The following is a 19,776-nucleotide window of genomic DNA, read 5'->3' as shown; positions in this document are numbered from 1 at the left end:
CTTTTTTCCTGCTTCCTCTCCAGCGCAGGGCCAGGCTTCTTATATCCCCTGCAGATGCTCAGAGGCCATGCTGCAATCTTTGCAGCCATGTCCTGGCACTCGGAAGACTAAATAGTGCTAGCTAGGTTCCTTGGATAAAACCCTAACACTGGATTATTATTGTTGTTATTTATTATTATTATTATTATTATTATTATTATTATTATTTTAATTTACTCATTCATTTGTATTTCTAACTATTCATCAAGTTGTTACGTATCTCCCCAAAGCGATTCTGAGCACGTAGGGCAGTTTTCCAAGCAGGGCACAGCAGAGCTCAGCCTCTTCACATCCCCATCTGGATTGATTATTTTATTTATATATATATATATATAAAAGCAAAAGACTACTCACGCATCACAAAATCTCCAGAACCGTAAAGCCTACAAACGTGAAATTTGGCACATATCTTCCTTTTGGTTTCTAGGGGCTCGCAAAGAAAGGATTTTTCGAAATGACCATCAGAGCATTTAGAGTATTTCCTATATTATTATTATTAACACGCTCTGATGCTAAGGAGTTCTACTCCCCCTCCCCACCTGAAAAGAAATCTCTTCCAAAGTCAAAACACAAGCAGAGAAGAGTTTCAGTTTCAGTTTTAGTTTCACAGCAGCACCAAGCAGCTTTAGTACAGAACAGTTGAGCTAAGCTACGCCCGGGCTCCTTGCTGTCTCCTTGCTCACACAGCAAATACTGTTTCAGTTTCCAAACAACCCTCAACTCTCTCACACACTGACAGGACGCTAGCCAGATGAATACTGATGGATGCTGGTAGGCAGAGGCAGAATTTTTCCCCTTATTTTCCTCCCCAAAAACTAAGTCCGACCGCATAGTTTCATAGCGAAGCGTGAGTATCGAGCTAGTTTATTCATATATATATTTTTTTCTCTCCAGGTGTCAGAAAGCCTGGTGCAGAGGAACGGGGATTTTTTGATCCGCGACTCGCTCACCAGCCTGGGTGATTATGTGCTGACTTGCCGCTGGCGGAACGAACCCCTCCACTTCAAGATCAACAAGGTGATGGTGAAATCCGGCGAAGGGCGCACCCACATCCAGTACCTCTTCGAGCAGGAGAGTTTCGACAACGTCCCGGCCTTGGTGCGCTTCTACGTCGGGAACCGTAAGCCTATCTCGGAACAGAGCAACGCCATCTTCTACTGCCCCATCAACCGCACCTTCCCGCTGCGCTACCTGGAGGCCAGCTACGCCCTCTCCCACGGGAAGCACAGCAGCTCCCACAGCCACTCGGGCCACAAAGGCGGGCACATCAAAAGGAGGAGCATCACCATGACGGACGGGCTGACCGCCGACAAGATCACCAGGAGCGACGGGTGTCCTACCAGGTAAAAAAAAAAATGTCTCGGAAAAGAACTCCGTTCTTGGAGGAGGGCAGTTCCCTTGCGCCCACATCCCAGAAGGGGGAATTGAGCAAATTGCAGGGACGAATCTTCAGTTTTGCAATAGCAATAATAACACTAGCACTTATGTAATGCTTCACAGGGCTTTCCAGCCCTCTCCAAGGGGCTTACAGAGTCAGCCTATCACCCTCTCCCCACAACCATCTGGGTCCTCATTTTACCAACCACGGAAGGCTGAGTCAACCTTGAGCCGGTCAGGATTGAACCCCTGGCAGTGGGCAGAATTAGGCTGCAGTACTGAATTCTGACCACTGTGCCACCACAGCAGGCGAAGGGATGGATGGATGGGGTGGGATGGGATAGGTATAGCCCTTAGACTTATATACCACTTCGCAGTGCTCCACAGCCCTCTCTAAGCGGTTTACAGAGCCAGCCTCTTGCCCCCCAACAATCTGGGTCCTCATTTTATCCACCTTGGAAGGATGGAAGGCTGAGTCAACCTTGAGCCTGACGGGATTCGATCTGCCAAATTGCAGCTGGCAGGCAGCAGAAGTAGCTGCAAGTACTGCACTCTAACCACTGTGCCACCATAGCTCATGAGGTTTACTCCAGCCCCAACTGAAGGGGTTAAGTTTTTCAAGGAAATGGGGTTTTCTAGGTTTCTATATAGCCTTTTTTCCCCCCCCCCCGAAGCTACTTGTCAAAGCTTTGGTTTCATGCATTGGGTTCCCATGCTACTCAGTTCTTTGGGGCATGGGGGATTTTCACCCGTTTGAATTTCTTCCTCCTTTAGCGTCTCCTTGCCGCATCACCGGGACATCATTCGGAACTGCGCCGTCAGCGTGGATCAAATTCAGGACCTCCACTCCCCGATGTCGCCCATCTCCGAGACCCCAGCCACTCCAGCTTATAGCACTGGTAAGAGGGCATTGCCCTAAGGGGGCAAAAACAGTGGGCTGTGTGCATTTATTTAAACCCTGCGCGTATGTTTTTAACAACCATAAAATAAGAGGTTTCAAAGAGTCGAGGGAGTTTCAAAACGCAGTAGCTGTGACTGCGTAATACCCTTCATCAGATTCCTGAATTTTCTGGGTTTGTATCACACATCCAACTACGGGAATCTGCCTCTAACGACAAGATATACGTGCTGTGGACAGCATGACACAACCTCAACCCTTTCATGCTTATGTTTGTGATCTTGCAGGCAAGAAATTTGGGGGCCTGCAATGTTGCAACACCTGTTTTGTTATTTTCCTCCTGTTGCTCCACCATGCAGAAAGCGGTCCGTCTGACTACAAACACAGCCGGTCAGCTGCGTGCTTGCAAGGATGCTGAACCACAAAGATTCTAGCCGAAGTTCAGTTGTTGTTTTTTTTAAGCTTGTGAGAATGCAGCCTCCAGGTTTGCTCTGACCCAGATAAGCCTCTTGTTTTAAAGACGCAGGCAGAGTATTTCAGCATAAGGGAGAAGAGGGTGATGAAATAAATTGTAATGGCCATCCGCTCTTATGAAGATATAACAATTGTAACTTCATCTTTTTGAAGAGTCCTAATTCTCAAAACTACTAAGTGTAGTCACCTAGTAGCAATGCCACTGCTAGCTCACATCATCACGGTCACAAAGCCCTGCCCCCTCCCAGGGCAACAATGTGCATTTCAATTTCACATGCATCCACTCCTTTCCAAAACGTTGCACAATGTCATGCTGAGCCGTTCCTGCAGGTTGAGGGCCTGCAAAATATTCAACCTGTGGGACAAACGAACTGTGATGACCCGGGGCGTGGCACAAAAGCAGCACAGTCAGAGAATAAGTCTGGGTCCCCTTATTAGCTCCAACTTTTCCCCCAATGTTCCGGTTACCTTCCGGTCTGGAGAAAAACTCTCCCATGCACCTGCAACAGCCTTTGGCTGCAGATATTCCAATTCAAACAGTGTAAACAGAAAACTTTAAACTATAAATCCAACAAGGCAAGATAAGGTAATAAATCTGTCAGGGCCAGATAAGGAGTTCCAGAAGTGAAGTAACACTGCAGTAAATGAAACCAGTTGGGAGGATGCCAGGAACACAGATAACAGCAGCCAACACTAGGTGAACTCAGTGTTTGTTCCCAAGAACCCCACCTCCCATCTGCCTATTCTTTAAACTCCATCCGCAGGTGTGCCTTGTGAAGGGAATCAGGGCCTTTTCCTCCCTCGTAAGCCATGCAACCCACGTTGCTCTCTTCTCCGTTCTTCCCTGCGTGCCCTAGGATGAAGAGGGGTCTTCCTCTGAATCCCCCTCTCCCTTGTTCTACCTCTTGCCTGCTCTGCTCAGCCTGACTTTGCCCTTCCCCAGTTTCCTCCACAGCCAGCGGAGCCACACCCCCGCTCCCGGTCAGCTGTTCATCTTCCTCCTCAAAGGGGCATGACACAAGCTTTTCTGCTTCCTTTATTTTTTTGCAGTTACTCGCCTCAAACCACAAGCGAGCCAAGCTGGCAACAGTGCCACCCCGTCGTCCCCGGTCATCCGACGCTCTAGCGAGCCGCAGCTATGCCAAGGGAACGGCAGTAAGAGTGAGCTGTCAGACAGCCCCCACTCAACTCCTTCCCACGGATGCTCGCGGGCGTCCCCTTCTCCATCCGCCAGCAGTTACAGCGATCCAGATTCAGGACATTACTGCCAACTCCACCCGCCATCCCCGGTCCAGTGGGATAGGCCAACGCCTGACAACAAAGTGATGCCAACCAAGAGCTATGTGGAAAGACTAAAGGGGGACGAATGTCAGCGAGGATTTGTCCTGAACGGCTCTGAAGGAGAAGCAGGGTCCAGAAAGAGGCCGGAGCAGGACATGGTGGGTTTTGTGGTCCCGGTGGTGGAAAGGACATCCTCGTTCAACCCCGCCCTGTTCCACTCCTTGCTTATTCCGGGGGAAAACAAGCCTTTGGAAATGATGGTGCTGAAGAAGATCAAGGAGCTGCTGGCCGAAGGGGACGCGAGGACTCTCGCCAAACATATCACCCACGTGGATTGCCTGGTACGGGGAGGGGAGGACAGCAGGAGGGTTTTAAGGTTGCTTGATAAGAAATGGGATGCTCCAGTTGGGTCCTTTTCACAGCCGATAACGGTCAGATTATTGGTCGCCTCTCCGTGGGGAGATGGTGCGATGTGCACATCAGCAGAAAAGTCCAATTCAGCCCCGCTCGGGGGGGGGTGGGAATCCACGAGAGAAGGGAGTGCACGATCCCAGCAAGAGGGCAAATCTAGGCCAGATAAGAAATAGTTTACCATTATTTTTTTTAAAGAATCTCTCTTTTGATCTGGTTTGAAGCCAGGTCTCTGTAGTTTTCGTTCAGCCATCTCTCCCAAGCGTTATTTTTTTTTTACTTCAAGCATTGGTTGATGGGAACCGAATCTGTGTTTGGTGGTGTGTTTTTTTTTTGCCCATCTCTTGTCTCCTGGTCTTTTCTTTAATCAGATCCAAGTGTGCTTGGAAAGTAGGTTAGGAATAAAAAAAGGGAAGCTGTAGAGGTTAAGGTCCTGGTTAGAAACTGGGGGTGTTGGGAGTTCCAGTTCTCCCATAGAGCTGGGTGTCTTTGGGTTATTCTCTTTCAGCCCAACTTGTTGGCAAAGCAGAGAAAGATAATTGAGGATTGTCTTTTGGGATCTCTATCTGCCCAGGGTAGATTGCTCCAGATAAATCAATCTTCCAAAAAATGTGGAGGGGATAACCTTTATTGTAGGGTCTCCTTCCCCATTGTGCCCCCCAAAATCAGTTTCATCCCCACCTCATTTTTATTTAGGAAAACAGTGAAGTTTTTTCTTCTTCTGAAAAGCATTTAGCAGGGAGAAGTGTTAATGCTGGACAATAGCACTTGGAGGTGGTTCGGTTCTCTTTTTAGATTTTTATACAGATATTTTTGTTGATTGTGATGGCTTTCTCCGTGTAAGGCTCTCGTGAGTCAAGGGGTGGGGATAATAAATCTGTCATAAAGTCCATTTAAATGTCCTTCTCTCCTTCTCAATCTTCCTGTTGCCGGCAAAGAAACATTAACCGAATCTCCAAGAGATATGAAGGGCGTCAGATTGGAGGGAGATTCATTTAGCAGGATTGTCTCCTGGGGTCTCTGCTTCCCTTAAGACTTTGCAGTGCTAGTGATGTCATTTATTTCGCGTAGCGATGCCTTCTTCAAAGGTTACAAGATGAGACCATGTTTTTAATTGAACCGTGAAACGTTGAGTCATGTGGAGTTTTGTATGATGGGAGAGAGGTGTAAACTTTCCTGACGGAGGAAGACATTCCAAACAGGGGGTGCAATTGCCAAGGTTGCAAAGAGAAAAAAGGAAGGAGCAATATTTTTTTTCCCCCAGCCTGTCCAATCCACAATTTGTGGCCTGCAAATTTACTTTCAGCACACAGAAAGACAAAAGGGGCAGGAATAGAGGCGATAAACTTCAGAAGGATCAGTGCAATTGTGTTGGGGAATCCTTAAAAGTGCATAGAGACTCTGATTTGGGTCAATAGAACAGAGCATGCCTTGCAAAATAAATTTTGATTCCCCTTTTTTTTTTCCCCTGAAGCCATTTTTTTCTCCATACAATTTGACTTGACAGCTCAGGGCGGGTCCTCCTGGCAGTATGAAAAGCATGGAAAGGCGAGATGGGAAAGTGAATGTATCGCAGTCATTAGGACTCCCGTTTTCCACTGTTCTTTGCGGAGGTTTCCCCTTCTCTCCATCCAAGGACCGGGGAGATTAAACCCACTTCATCCTCTTTGTTGCAGGTTGCTAGGATACTGGGGGTTACCAAGGAGATGCAGAGGCTCATGGGAGTCAGCTCGGGGATGGAGCTGCTCACCCTGCCCCACGGACATCAACTTCGGCTGGATTTGTTGGAAAGGTAAGCGCTGACAAAGCAAAAAAAGAGGTGAGAGGCGATGGAGAAGGGAGGGTGGGGCAGATCTGCAAAGTTTGTTGCCGCCTTCTTAGATGGAGAATTTGGCCATTGGAAGGGAGCTTGCTTGCAAGTTTCTAGTCCTCAGTACCTCAAAGCCCTTGAACACATCTCGCGGCACAGAATCCAGCCAAGGCCGCTAACGAAACCTGACGGTGGCTTCTTCCCGTTACGTCTTAGGTTCCACACCATGACCATCATGATCGCGGTGGATATTTTGGGATGCACAGGCAGCATGGAGGAGCGGGCCTCTCTTCTCCACAAGACCATTCAGCTGGCGGCCGAGCTGAAGAGCACCATGGGCAACATGTACAGTTTTGCTGCCGTGATGAACGCGCTGGAAATGACCCAGGTATCTGTCAGGGCCACCAGGGAGGGAAGCTTCACAAGAAGGTGGAAATCTAATGGAGACCCAGAGTAAAAAAATCTGGGAACATCTTAGAGAAGCTCTGCCTAGTCTTGACTTAAGTCATCATCATTTTTTAATGACCCCGTAATCCCTTGCCGGGTGGAATTTAGGCAACTGAATGGAGCTGAGTGTTTACTGGCTGGATGCCCTTCCTGTTGCCAATACGGAGTTATGTCCGGCAGATATATACTTATCGTGTCCAGAGAGAGAAATCTTTGCCTCTACCTAGGATCAAACTCACAGCCTGCCACCCTCCTCAAATGCCTTCTGCTGGGTTGGGCTTTTGCCTCCCCTGGACCAGAGGCATCGTTGTGCCTTGCCAGGTTAGTGTCGCTGACCCCACAAGTGGCTGCTATTTCCCCTTATTCTTTCGCCCTTCAGATCTCCCGCCTGGAGCAAACCTGGACGGTTTTACGCCAGCGTTACACCGAGGGTGCCATTCTGTACGAGAAGAAGCTGAAGCCATTTTTAAAGAGCCTCAATGAAGGAAAAGGTGAGCCGGGCAGCCTTTTGTGTACGGATTTTGCACACAAGCTTGATGAGCGCGTTCCATTTCTTTAAGGAGTTCAAGAATTTATCTGCAAGGAGCAGAAGTTTTACACTTCCTCACTGTGCCTCTTAGTTGTGTCCACGCACATGCATCCCACCCCCCCACCCCCGTTTTTGATGATCAATTAAAGCTTTTGTTTTATAAAATAAGGGCAGCCTTTAATTCACAGTGGAGAAAGTGGGGTGGAAATGCAATTGAGGTATCTTCCAGAGCTCGGTCAGTTGAAATGAAATGATCAGAATCTTCCCTTTTTTTTGTCTAGCAACCAATGGCTTTAGGAGTCACTAATATAGCCCTTAATTTATAAATTTGGGGAAAAGTTGCAATTGGGAACAATTTAGGAAACAAGAAACATTTGTATCTGAAGAGGAGAATTTGTAGCCTCTTAGATCAATAAGTAAGTAGAAGTTTTAAGAAGATCTCATCCCCATTCTGTCCATCTCTTTAGTTCTGGTTTAAGTATAGCTTTAAAATCCTAATTGGTGTAATTTTAATACTTGTTTTCTACTTGTTTTGTAAGGCGCCCAGAATCCCCTTTATAGGGAAGATGGGTGGCATAAAAATTTAATAAATAAAGGCAGAATGTGCATCCCTCCCCAAAACCTTCTTCAAAGGTTGCCTCCAAGCCAGTATTACAGAGGATCCCTGACCAGGAGGAGACAATCCAAAGAAAGCTAGCACACACATGTTTTTTCATCCCAAAGACTCTCCAAAAATTTGAGAAACAGCTCGCATGGGGGAAGCTGGCCCTGAAGAGCTGCTATGTTGCTTGGACAACCCCATCTCTTTCTCCTTCCAGAAGGACCACCCTTATCTAACACCACCTTCCCTCACATCGTGCCTCTCATTACTCTTCTGGAGAGAGACACGGCACTGCCAGACCACCCTGAACCCTGGGAGAACCTGGATAATGGTGTGGAGGTAGTTATGGCCCACCTGGAGGCAGCGCGCATGGTGGCTCACCATGGGGGACTGTACCACACCAACGCAGAGGTGAAGCTGCAAGGTATGCGATGTGTGGGAGATGCGTGGGAATTCAGACTGCAGGCCGCAGAGGAACAGGGCGCTGAGCAGGTGGAGGGGGAGAACGTAGGGGAGAAATCATAGAAGTGGTAGCTGGGCTCTTTCAAGCAGCCAGAGATAACCTAAACCCTGCGCATTGTTAGAGGAGGAGGAAAAATAACCGAAATGTGGGGCGTTTTGTAGAAAGAGGGAGCGTTGCAAGGTGGACGCTGGAAAGGTTTGGCTTTCGGGGCTGTAAGAAAATGTCTCAAAACCGTAATCATTTCAGTGGGATTTCACAATCGCTAACTTTAATGTGATTTTTATATATTTATGGCCCAAAGTCATCTTGTGGCAAGATGGGTAGCCAACAAATTGAATAAATAACTTTGATTTTGTAGCTTAGCCTAAAAAAGGGGTCATCTGAGAAATAAGACGGGGCATGGCTGCAGCCAGACCCCCAGAGAAGCAGTAAAATAGAGATGCTTCGGGCAGAGAAAAGATTTATAAAAAGTTTGAAAAGGAAAAAAATGTTTGGAAGAGATGCTTGTTAGCCGCTAGAGGGCATCCAGATAGAAGAGCGTCCCGTGGAAATTGCAAATCCTTTCATTAGGAGTTCGATGCTGTTTCCCCATACCTAAAACTACAAAACGGTTTGGTTGTGACTCAGTCTTGGTGTGTAAACTCTAGTTAGTGGGTAGGGTGTGACCTCAGCAGTGACAGTTGAGTCAGGTTATTGCATTGTGTTGTGAGGACACACACACACACACAACCGATCAGCTTAATTAGTGCCATAAGCTCTATTTACAACAAGTTTAGTGTCAAGCCTTCTAATGAACTAACACAGATTTCTTGACTCCCCAACAAACATAGTTGTAAAAGAATATTGTTAACCTTTGGGCCTATTGTTCTTCCATCGATGTTGTTCAGGCTTGAAACCTTTCGAAGGAAATATTGTATTCGGCCAATATGGGCGTTTTATACTACCCAAATCCAGCTTGTGCTAAAGTCTGGGCAGAGAGCCAAGACAGTGAGAGAGGCCAATTCCAACTTTGGAAATACTAAACCATTAATGGCCAAATAAAAAATTCCCCAATTAGCAAGGATGAAAGAAGTTGATTATAGTAAAAAAAGAGAATTTAGATTTACTTAACGGAAAGTTATGATTTATGGACGATGAGGAAGAATTAATCCATGAGTTTGTCACCCTTTGCCCAGCAGATCAAGAGCTGATTTTAAAGAAAATCAGAATAATTAGTTCAATGTTGAAATCGGTAACGAATGCAATAGAAAGTTTGAACACTTGCTCACTTCTAGCTGCCCTTCTGTGGAATTGTTATCAAACTCAGTATCTGAAAGCAAATCCCCAACAAATAAAAAGAGACAGCATGCTAGTTCCAAAGCAAAAAGTAAAGATACTCAGTGGGATATAACAGCGAAAGTCCAAATTAACCATCCAGTACAACCAGATAATAATGATTAGAGTCATTCATTAGTAGGAATGCCAGTCTTAGAACAAATACGGGGGAAATACTAGCAATCAAGATAAAAAGACCAACAATTTACAACTTATGAGGAGGAGTATTGAACTTTACAATAATTGCGCTTACACAGGAAGTATAATCAATATTGATCCAGCTCCCAAAACAAGTTGATATTCGGTAGCCTTATTCCCTAGTCAACCAACCCAAGACAGAATATCTTGCTTTTCAGGAGTCCTATATAAATTGTTTCACATACGCTGTCTCCTATATATTCTTGGCATCTCCTGGCATGACAAAAGTTCCAAATAGTGCAGTCTTGGAACCCGCTGGAATTTCTAGCATGTATATACCATTGAAACAGCGACATCTATGCGGGCTTGGGAATGTTGTAAGGATGGCTGATGGGCGGATTCAGAAAGACCTCCTGTATGGAGAATTAATGCAGGGAAAGTGCCTGAGAGACCACAGCTGTGATATATAAGGATACCTGCAAGAGGGATCTAAAGGCCTTGGGAATGGACATTAACAGCTGGGAAAGCTTGACCTCTGATCGTTCAGCTTGGAGGCTAAAGACCTTGAATTGGCCTTTTTAGCCATACTAGATGCTGTTTTAGGACCTCTTTTCAGAACACGATACCATAGTCTCTTGAGACCGAAGGATGCCAAAGATATAAATTGTGACTTGGAGCATAGCTGACTGGAAGGAAGTGGTTGATAGTGGACTAGTGCGTTTCTTATCTAAATTTGATGTAATAGCCATCCAGGGCTATTTCAGGAATGGACTTCCCCCACCCGAAAAACAAAGAACAAAGGGCAACTGTCTAGTTGGACTATGTATTTTTTATCAAGCAAGAATTACATTGGCAGGGGAGAAACTAAATGATGAAGATCAGTTTTCGTATTTTTTAGCTGTGAAATTTAGATATGAGGAATTTGAATTAATATTGGTAAATGCATACATTCCTCCAAACACATCCCTGACTGTTGGATATGTTTAGAAGTCATACTAGATGATATATCCATAATTATATTGCTTGGAGATTTTAATGCTTAAATTAGGTCCATCTGGGCATGAATTTGCTCAAAAGAATTCCCAAAGGGATTTCTTGATAATCAGAAGATAATCAGGCGCTTTCTAGAGACAACAAAAGTAATATTGTTGGCCTGCTCCTAGTCTCTTTAATTTTCAAAGGTAATCTTCAAATCTTGGGAAGCAAGGATAATAACTATATATACTCTTACCTATATCACTCAGCCCACTCTAGTAGCGTGCTAGATTTCTTGTGTATGAAGAGATAAAGTTGACTTTTTTTCGGAGGTTACTCATACATTTAGGTGATGAAAGTATACAAACAATCTAAACATGTAAACTTGTCTAGTTGGGCAGGATTTAAATTGTATTCTTGTCTCCCTGCAGGGTTCCAACCACAAGTGGAGCTTTTGGAAGTCTTTAGTACTGAATTTCAACTCCGGCTCTTATGGGGGAGTCGGGGGGCCGAAAGCAGCCAGATTGAACGCTATGAGAAGTTTAACAAGGTCCTCACTGCCCTGTCCCACAAATTGGAGCCAGCAGTGCGTTCGAGCGAGTTGTAGCTGGACAACAACGGGGGCAACAAGGTTGCAACCAATGCGCCTGCAGCTTGCCTTCCGGCAGCAGTGGATCTCAAGCAATGGGACTCTTTGACCGAAAGGGAAGCAAGCTGAGCCCCCACAAAAAAGGCCTTTCCAGCATGAAATACTGACAATCACTAGGTTGACTTTGTTCCTGCAAAACTTGACAACGACTAAGTTCCTCCAGGAGACCATGGCTGGTCTTGCAAACCATGGAAGAGAATGCACTGGCCAAGCATGTTAGATATCAGCCATGCAGATTCGTATTGAAGATCTGCAGTGTGGTTCAACAAGGGAGGCAAAACTTCAGAGTTAAAATTCAATACTGATTCATAACCAATTTCATGTCTGGGTTTGGTGCCTCACAGTAGGGTTTGAAATCAAAAGTGCCGGAATCTTCTCCCTGGCTCCTTACATTACTTTGAGGTTCCCCTGTTCTCTTCTTCATCACCATGATTGGAGTAGAGTTGTTTCCATCAGCTTTGGGGATCCAGGGGGACTGATCAGGGTTTGTTTAGTTCCCCAAAACCTCAGATGGACCTGGGTGACAAGACACACCCATAGACAGCAAGACAACCCCAAAATTTAGCTTTTCTATTTTCATGGGCATCTTTTATCATCACTAACATTCATTCTACACCCAATTTAACCCATCAACCATAAGCCACCCAGAGCAGCCCCATGACAAGATAGTAAATAAATTTAATAATACATTTAAAAAATCAGGTAAAGTTAAGCCACTGCCATCTTCCTTTCCAGATACCCAAAGCCTCCAATTTCAGTCCTTTCATTGATGCCAAGTTACATTCCTTTATTTTTTTAAAGCCTCTTATTTTTTTTGCTTCCCTTCATTTTGGTGCAGGGAATGAGGGTTGTTTTGTAAATTAAAAAAAAATCCATACGGGGTGTATATGTACGTATATATATATATACATATGTATTCAGATCTCATGTGTAAATAATTGACATTGTTCTTTTGGGTCTTGTAAATGAATGTACAGATACAATGGAGTGTGTTTCCTCAATTCTTGCATACAATAAAGTTTTATGCTTTTTTTCTTCAAAAAGGGTTTATGGTGGATTTAAACATGCTTTCTTACTGCTGCATTTGTCTTTTTGAAATGAGCTATAAAATTTATTTAGGAAGAATGGAACAGTGCATTTTTTAAACAAGAACAGATTGGAAAATGCAATTTAGGCACATGGAAAGAATTGTCTCCAATAAGATCAAGGATGGGTTGTTTTATGACTGCATGCCCTGCCTTTTTAGACATCAAAACCCTTTTGATGTCCTAAAATTTTTTTTAAAAAAATATTTATCTTTCTTCCCAATCTGGAGTTTAAAAAGAGTAGCCTTCTTTAAACCCAGTGGAGCTGACTTCTGAGTAAACCTACATAGGATGCAACTGGAAAAATGTAAATTTCTTCTCTAAAACCCAAATTTCAATTAGCAATAGCTCAAAAACAGCCATTGCTTCTTTTAAAGAAACAAAACATGCTTTCAAATTCTTTGAAGAAAACCACTTGAAACTTTCAAAAGGCTATCCTTAAAATGTGAAGATTGGTTGATATTAACAAAAGCTTATTTTACCCGAGTAGACCTGCTCAAAATTGGCAAAAAATAGCAAACAACAAGTTTATTTTCCTCCCCACAGAGTGAAATTAACCAGAAAAATCCAAGCCTGAAAGTGACTACAAATTGAAACAAATTTCCAAGGAAGTTGTGAAATTGACTAATGAAGTTGAAATTGACTAATTTCTAATACTAAATTCACCAATTTCTGAACAAAAATCAGAGATGAGTTTTATTGGGCATGCAGTAATTGATTTGGCATTTCTTAGGGCTTCTCTTAAGATCATGGTTTGTCTTAATCCCAGCTTATTTTTGGTGCAAGCAGCCCCTTTTTCCTCCATAGCTTTACATTTTCACCAAATTTTCTCTCTTTAGCTTATTTTTCTCTTTCATTTGCTTCTGAATTGCACTTTCAAGCTGATTTTTCATCCATTTTCCCACTATTTCTCCTTCATCTCTAAATAAATTCCACATTTGTCTACATTTTTTTAATCAATTCTTCTCCTCCACCCTCTCATGAAGCCATTTTCGCTTTCAAATTCATTTTTTCTCCAGCCTTTCAACCTCCTGCCTCTTCTAGATTTCAATATTTTCTCAAACTTCTCATATTTTTTCCCCATTTCCCTTGATGTTTCCCCATTTCCCTTCTTAACTATTTTTTACTCCAAACCCGATTTTTCTCTTCTATTGCCCTCCCCTAAAATAAATTTAAAATAATTTTAATTCCCAGCCATCCAAAACTATTATTTTTCCCCCAATTTCCAATTTTTCCTTCAAGCTCCTTTCTCTTCCTTTTTGCTTTAGAACGTATATTTTTAAATTTTAATTTCTTCCCCCCCCTTCAAGCTTCAGCTTTTTCATATTTATATATTTGTTTCCAGTTTTTCGTTTTTCCCCTCATAAACCATTTTACTCCCGCCCCTTTTTTTGAAAAAACAAAGTGGGACGGTTGGGGAGGCGGAGCCTTAAATACCTCCCCCTGTAAGCCCCGCCCCGCGAAGCCCCGCCCCTTCGCTCAGCGGCCTGGCGGAAGCGGGGAATTTCATTCACTCCCCCTCCTACGAGCCGGGCCGCGGGGCAGGCCGGGAGCGGGGCCGCCGCACGAGGGGCCGCGGGAGCGCGCTTCCCGACCCTCTCGCGGGCGAAAAAACCAGCATGGAGAGGGGCGGGGGCGCCTTCGCGGGAACGCGGCTGACACTGTGGCTGCTGCTGCTGCTGCCTCTGCCGGGGTTGATGCTCTCGGGCGCCCCCTGGGGGCCGAGCTCCTGGCATTGCAGCCTCTCGGCGTCCTGCGAATGCGAATTCTTGCCCGATTTAACCGGTGAGGCTGCAGAAGGGTGCAGTGGTGGGAACGGCCGCTGGGGGGCGCAGGGAGACGAGTTCGAATCCTACGGGGGGAGGGGTTTAGGACATCCAAGTAACAGCCCTGCTAGGTAGGCTGGGATTAATAGAATAGCAACCAATAGAACAACTTAAAAAAAAATCAAGCTTGAAGATTACCATTCTACAATTGCACCTGTCCTACCCTGTAGGGTTGTTGTGATATGCAAAGTGGCTCGATTTATGGGCTCCCTTTGCGGGGTGGGGTTTAAAGCCCAGGACTAGGCAGTAAGGGGAGAAAAGGGGGGGCATTAGGGGCACAGAAATAGCACGAAGAGACATTGGCAGATGCCCTTTGGGACATGCTATACAGATTATATACAGATTAGCAGAGTTGGAAGGGACCGTGTAGGTCATCTAGTCCAACCCCCTGCCCAAGCAGGAGACCCTATACCCGTTTCGGACAAAGGTCAGCCCAGTCTTTTCCTGAAAAGGGAATGCCATGCAGACCTGCCTCAGTTTTTTAAGACGAAGGCGAACGCCCTTGGCCTTCTCAACCCCCTTCTTCGTCTTCCCCCCTCCAGGTCTCGAGTGCGAGTTAGCCCTGCGCCTTGTAGGGCAGCCTGTGGCTAGGCAGCTGGTCATCCAAAGCCTGAAGAGCTTCGTGCAGGACCCGGAGCCCGCCAAGCCCCTGGTCCTCTCCTTCCACGGCTCGACGGGCACCGGGAAGACCTACCTGAGCTCCCTGTTGGCCCAGCACCTCTTCCGGACGGGCCTCCGTACCCCTTACGTCCACCGCTTCTCCCCACTGCTTCACTTCCCCCACGCTGACCACCTCCAGCAATACAAGGTAAACCGAGGCTGAGGGAGTCCATTCCCCCCCCCCCCGAAACGGCATGCAAACGCTTTCCGTTTTAGCTTCCAGGGGCCGCGGTCACAAATATGAATCCCTGGCTGAGCATGGGGGGCGGGGAGGGAAACGGTCACACGGGGCTTCTTTCGGTGCCGTGCTTAGGTTTGAACGGGTCACTAAATGAACCGTGGTAAGCGGAGGAACGACCTGCAGTTGCGAAAAGTTGCAGGTCAAGGGCTGCTTTGATAGGCCCTGCCAATAACTTTGAAGGTGGGACTGGAAGAGAGATCGAACTGCAGGGCAGCTTGCCCTGGGTGTGGATGATGGGATCTGGAGTCCCCCGCTTTGCTTATATCCTGATGGGCAGTGTGAGGGCAAATTTTTTGTTTTTGGAATCCTTTTCCATCATCATCATCATCATCATCTTCTTCTTCTTCTTCTTCTTCTTCTTCTTCTTCTTCTTCTTCTTCTTCTTCTTCTTCTTCTTCTTCTTCTTCTTCTTCTTCTTCTTCTTCTTCTTCTTCTTCTTCTTCTTCTTCTTCTTCTTCTTCTTCTTCTTCTTCTTCTTCTTCTTCTTCTTCTTCTTCTTCTTCTTCTTCTTCTTCTTCTTCTTCTTCTTCCCCTCCTCCTCCCCATCTTCTTCTTCCTCTTCCTCCTCTTCTTCTCCTCCTCGTCCTTCTTCTTCTTCTCCTCCTCCTCCTTTTCTTCTATTCCTCCTCCTCTTCTCCTCCTCCTCCTCGTCCTCTTCTTCTTCTTCCCCTCCTCCTTCTCCTCTTCCTCCTCCTCTTCTTCTATTCCTCTTCCTCCTCCTCCTTTTCCTCCTCCTCTTCTCCTCGTCTTCTTCTTCTATTCTTCCTCCTCCTCCTCTTCTTCTCCTCCTCCTCGTCCTCCTCCTCTTCTTCTATTCTTCCTCCTCCTCTTCTTCTTCTCCTCGTCCTCCTCTTCTCCTTGTCCTCCTCCTCCTCCCCCTCTTCTTCTTCTTCTTCTTCTTCTTCTTCTTCTTCTTCTTCTTCTTCTTCTTCTTCTTCTTCTTCTTCTTCTTCTTCTTCTTCTTCCTTCTCTTCCTCCTCCTCTTCCTCTTCCTCTTCTTCTTCTTCTTCTCCGTCTCCTTCTCCTCCTTTTTTCCCCTTCTGCGTAGGAGAACCTCAAAAACTGGATCCAGGGAAATCTCACCCAGTGTAGCCGATCCCTTTTTCTCTTTGACGAGATGGAGGATCTGCAGCCGGGCTTGATCGACGTGGTCCTGCCCTTCCTAGGGTCTTCCTGGGTGGTCTTTGGAACCAACTACCGGAAAGCCATCTTCGTCTTTATCAGGTAACCGAGGGGGTTAGACACCAGGTTGGGGAAATAAGGGAAAGGTCAATCCATCAATCAGAACAGAGCTGGAAAGGGACCTTGGAGGTCTTCTAGTCCGACCCCATGCTCAGGCAGGAGACCCTATCCCATTTCAGACAAGTGGCTGTCCAGTCTCTTCTTAAAAACCTCCAGGGATGGAGCAGCCACAGCTGTTCCATTGGTTAATTGTTCTCCCTGTTAGGAAGTTTCTCCTTCATTCCAGGTTGCTTCTCTCCTTTATCATAAGTATTAATTCCAAATTTGTCAAAATCAATAATTATACACTTCAACTAATAATAGCAACAGAACTTAGACTTATATACCGCTTCACAGTGCTTTCCAGCCCTCTCTAAGCGGTTTACAGAGTCAGCCTATTTGCCCCCCAACAATCTGGGTCCTCACTTTACCCACCTTGGAAGGATGGAAGGCTGAGTCAACCTTGTGCCCCATCAGGATCGAACTCCTGGCAGTGGACAGTGTTAGCTTGCAATACTTAATTTTAACGATTTCACAGGAAGGGAAGGAAGGAAGGAAGGAAGGAAGGAAGGAAGGAAGGAAGGAAGGAAGGAAGGAAGGAAGGAAGGAAGGAGGGGAGGGAGGGAGGGAGGAAGGAGGGAGGGAAGGAAGGAAGGAAGGAAGGAGGAAGGAGGAGGGAGGGAGGGAGGGGAAAGAGGGAGGAAGGAGGGAGGGAGGGAGGGAGGGAAGGAAAAGGAAAGGAAAGGAAAGGAAAGGAGGAAGGAGGGAGGAAGGAAGGAGGGAGGGAAGGAAGGAAGGAAGGAAAGGAAAGGAAGGAAGGAGGGAGGGAAGGAAGGAGGGAGGGAGGGAGGGAAGGGGAAGGATGGAAGGAAGGAGGAGGGAAGGAAGGAAGGAAGGAGGGAGGGAGGGAAGGAAGGAAGGAAGGAGGAGGGAGGAAGGAAGGAGGGAGGGAGGAAGGAAGGGAGGGAGGGAGGGAAGGAAGGAAGGGGAATAGCAATAGCCTTTAGACTTATATACCGCTTTATAGTGCTTTTACAGCCCACTCTAAGCAGTTTACAGAGTCAGCCTCTTGCCCCTCAACAATCTGGGTCCACATTTTACCTACCTCAGAAGGATGCAAGGCTGAGTCAACCTGGAGCCTGGTGGGATTCGATCTGCCAAATTGCAGTGGGAGTAACTTGCAGTACTGCACTCTAACCGCTGCCCCATGGAGGCTCCATAACATCCATCCATTCATCTATTAACTAACGATACGCGGCTAATTCATCTTTAAGGGATCGTCCGCTGAGACTCCCAAGGTCCCTCTCACAGTTCATTGTGTTTGAGCCCAGGTATCCCCTCATCTGTGCTTGTAACCTTCGTGTTTTCCCTGCCCAGGTGTAAAACCTGGGCAGGAAAAGTCTGCTGACTTTCTGCTGCTCTCCTCTGACCGTCCTAGCAATACTGGCGCGGAACAGATTAACCAGGTGGCTTTGGAGCTCTGGCGAGACCGCAGAGACCGCGAGGAGATCCGTCGTCAGGACCTGGAAGCGTCCATTCTGGAGGCCATTTCTAAAGACCCCCAAAGTGAGTATCTTAGCGGCGGGGGTGGGGTGGGGGAAATGATGGGAAACTTTCAGCGTGACAATGAATGATGTGCTTCAGAGTCGGCTACACCCAGGCAGTGCTGGCATGTTAACTCCCAATAAATCCTTCGGAAGTTTTGGAAGTTTGGCTCGAGACTCGTGATTTAATTGGGGGGTAACTGCCGGAATCCTGACACTCGTCCCTCTTCACATCTCTTTCAGACGGATTCTGGAGATCCGGGGTCCACGAGCAAAACCTGATTGACGCCTTTGTGCCTTTCCTCCCGCTGCGACGGCACCACGTGAAGCAGTGCGTGGTCAACGAGATGGCCAGCCGGGGTCTCCTCCCTCTCCCGGAGGTCGTGGACGGCGTGGCCGACAACTTTTCCTACTTCCCCGACGAGGAAAAAATATTCTCGGCCACTGGATGCAAAACGGTGTCTTCCCGCATGTCGTTTTCCTATGACCCCACCCACCCACCCTCTTGGCAGGCGTTTTCGGTCCAGAATGGACTTTTAACTTTCTTTTAACGGAAGAAAACCCCTTGTTGTGTCTTGAAAAAGTCAGCTGAAGGACTTAAGGACGGGCCTTTCGAAAAAGCATGCTGGCTTGATCAAACATTTTCCTCCCCTTAAAAATGACCTGGAATCGATTTCATTTTTGAACTCAAAAAGAGAAGGTTGTGTGATCCATGATGTGGAGAATCTTGTCGGGTTTTAAAACAGGGTTTCTCGGATGTTTTACAGGTTTAGCGCCGTTGAATTAATCTGTTTTTCTGCGGATTTTTAAAATCCTACCTCTCAAGTCAAGGATTATTCTGTGATTTCTTCTGTTTTTTAAAAAAATCCAATAAGGTGGGATGACCCGGGGCGTGGCACCAAAGCAACCAAGTCACAAAAGTAGGTAAAGCCCCATTAATTCCTCCAACTTGGCCCCCCAATGTCCAGTTATCATCAGCTGGAGAAAAAAAACTCTCCCAAGAAGAGTTTTTAAACAGAAGAAATTCAGTCCGAACCCAAAGTACATATAAATTATAAACAAAAAACAACACAAACCATACTGCAGCAATTAATAAGACAGGGCAGGATAAGGGATTGAAGACATCAAAAGATAACGAAACACACACACTTGAGAGGACGCCAGAACTCAGATAAGACTTGACAAACCAGAATAATTTCACGCTTTGCTTCCAGCAACTTTGCCATGCACAGTTTGCCCTTTTAAACAGCCTTCCCAGCTGCAGCCAATGAAGGGGATCAGGGCCCTTTCCTCCCCCGTAAACCATGCAACTCACATTGCTCCCTTAACCGTTCCTCCCTGTGTGCCCTAGGATGAAGGGGGGCGGGCCTGGGTCTTCCTCTGAATGCCCAGCTGGACTGTGCCCTCCCCCAGTTTCCTCCACAGCCACTGAAGCCACACTCCCACTCCCTGTCAGCTGTTCCACCTCTCCCTTGGAATCAGATTTCAACAGGGGCATGACATAAGGTGTATATTTTACTATTCTAATTCAGGGATGGGGTAGGGCATTTTCCCAAGGAATTTCTCTGTGGTGTTAACCCGAACTTGATCGACTGAGATGCAGGTTCTTGCTAAAAGGTTACAGCTACTTTTAAAAGACTTTACATCAACAAGGAGATACCCTGTTTTTCTCGGAGGTTTCAAGAACGCACCAGCCCCCAAAAAATCTCTCTTCTCTTTCTTTTTTTCTATCCCTTTTGATGCCGAGAACAGAACGCCAACCTGAAGAGTTAAAAGAGTCGGAATAATATATT

General features: G+C 46.2%; 3 protein-coding genes across 5 annotated transcripts in view; all 3 read left to right on the top strand.

Annotated features, from left to right (window-relative positions):
- The window catches only part of SH2D3C (SH2 domain containing 3C), a 38,025-nt gene extending 25,576 nt beyond the window's left edge, over positions 1-12,449 (top strand). For all 3 annotated transcript variants that reach the window (XM_026689620.2, XM_087944061.1, XM_087944062.1), the window contains 8 exons: positions 934-1,382; positions 2,191-2,315; positions 3,839-4,410; positions 6,157-6,272; positions 6,507-6,678; positions 7,117-7,228; positions 8,085-8,291; positions 11,189-12,449. In XM_026689620.2, coding sequence (XP_026545405.2) covers positions 934-1,382; positions 2,191-2,315; positions 3,839-4,410; positions 6,157-6,272; positions 6,507-6,678; positions 7,117-7,228; positions 8,085-8,291; positions 11,189-11,364 — 1,929 coding nt within the window. In that variant the 3' untranslated portion in view covers positions 11,365-12,449. The remainder of the gene's footprint in view (positions 1-933; positions 1,383-2,190; positions 2,316-3,838; positions 4,411-6,156; positions 6,273-6,506; positions 6,679-7,116; positions 7,229-8,084; positions 8,292-11,188) is intronic.
- The window catches only part of TRUB2 (TruB pseudouridine synthase family member 2), a 316,494-nt gene that overhangs the window by 128,105 nt on the left and 168,613 nt on the right, over positions 1-19,776 (top strand). The window lies entirely within an intron of this gene.
- TOR2A (torsin family 2 member A) lies at positions 13,962-18,813 on the top strand. The gene is made up of 5 exons (XM_026689622.2): positions 13,962-14,276; positions 14,860-15,125; positions 16,267-16,442; positions 17,878-18,005; positions 18,227-18,813. The coding sequence occupies exons 1-5, from the start codon at positions 14,111-14,113 to the stop codon at positions 18,532-18,534; spliced, it is 1,044 nt and encodes a 347-aa protein (XP_026545407.2). The 5' UTR covers positions 13,962-14,110; the 3' UTR covers positions 18,535-18,813.

This window comes from Notechis scutatus, chromosome 15 (assembly GCF_049901735.1).
Source record: "Notechis scutatus isolate UNSWTSFEM ecotype Mainland chromosome 15, rNotScu1.2, whole genome shotgun sequence".
NCBI lineage: Eukaryota > Metazoa > Chordata > Lepidosauria > Squamata > Elapidae > Notechis > Notechis scutatus.
The sequence above is the reverse complement of the archived record's forward strand: the minus strand, read 5'-3'. Positions and strand labels throughout refer to the sequence as shown.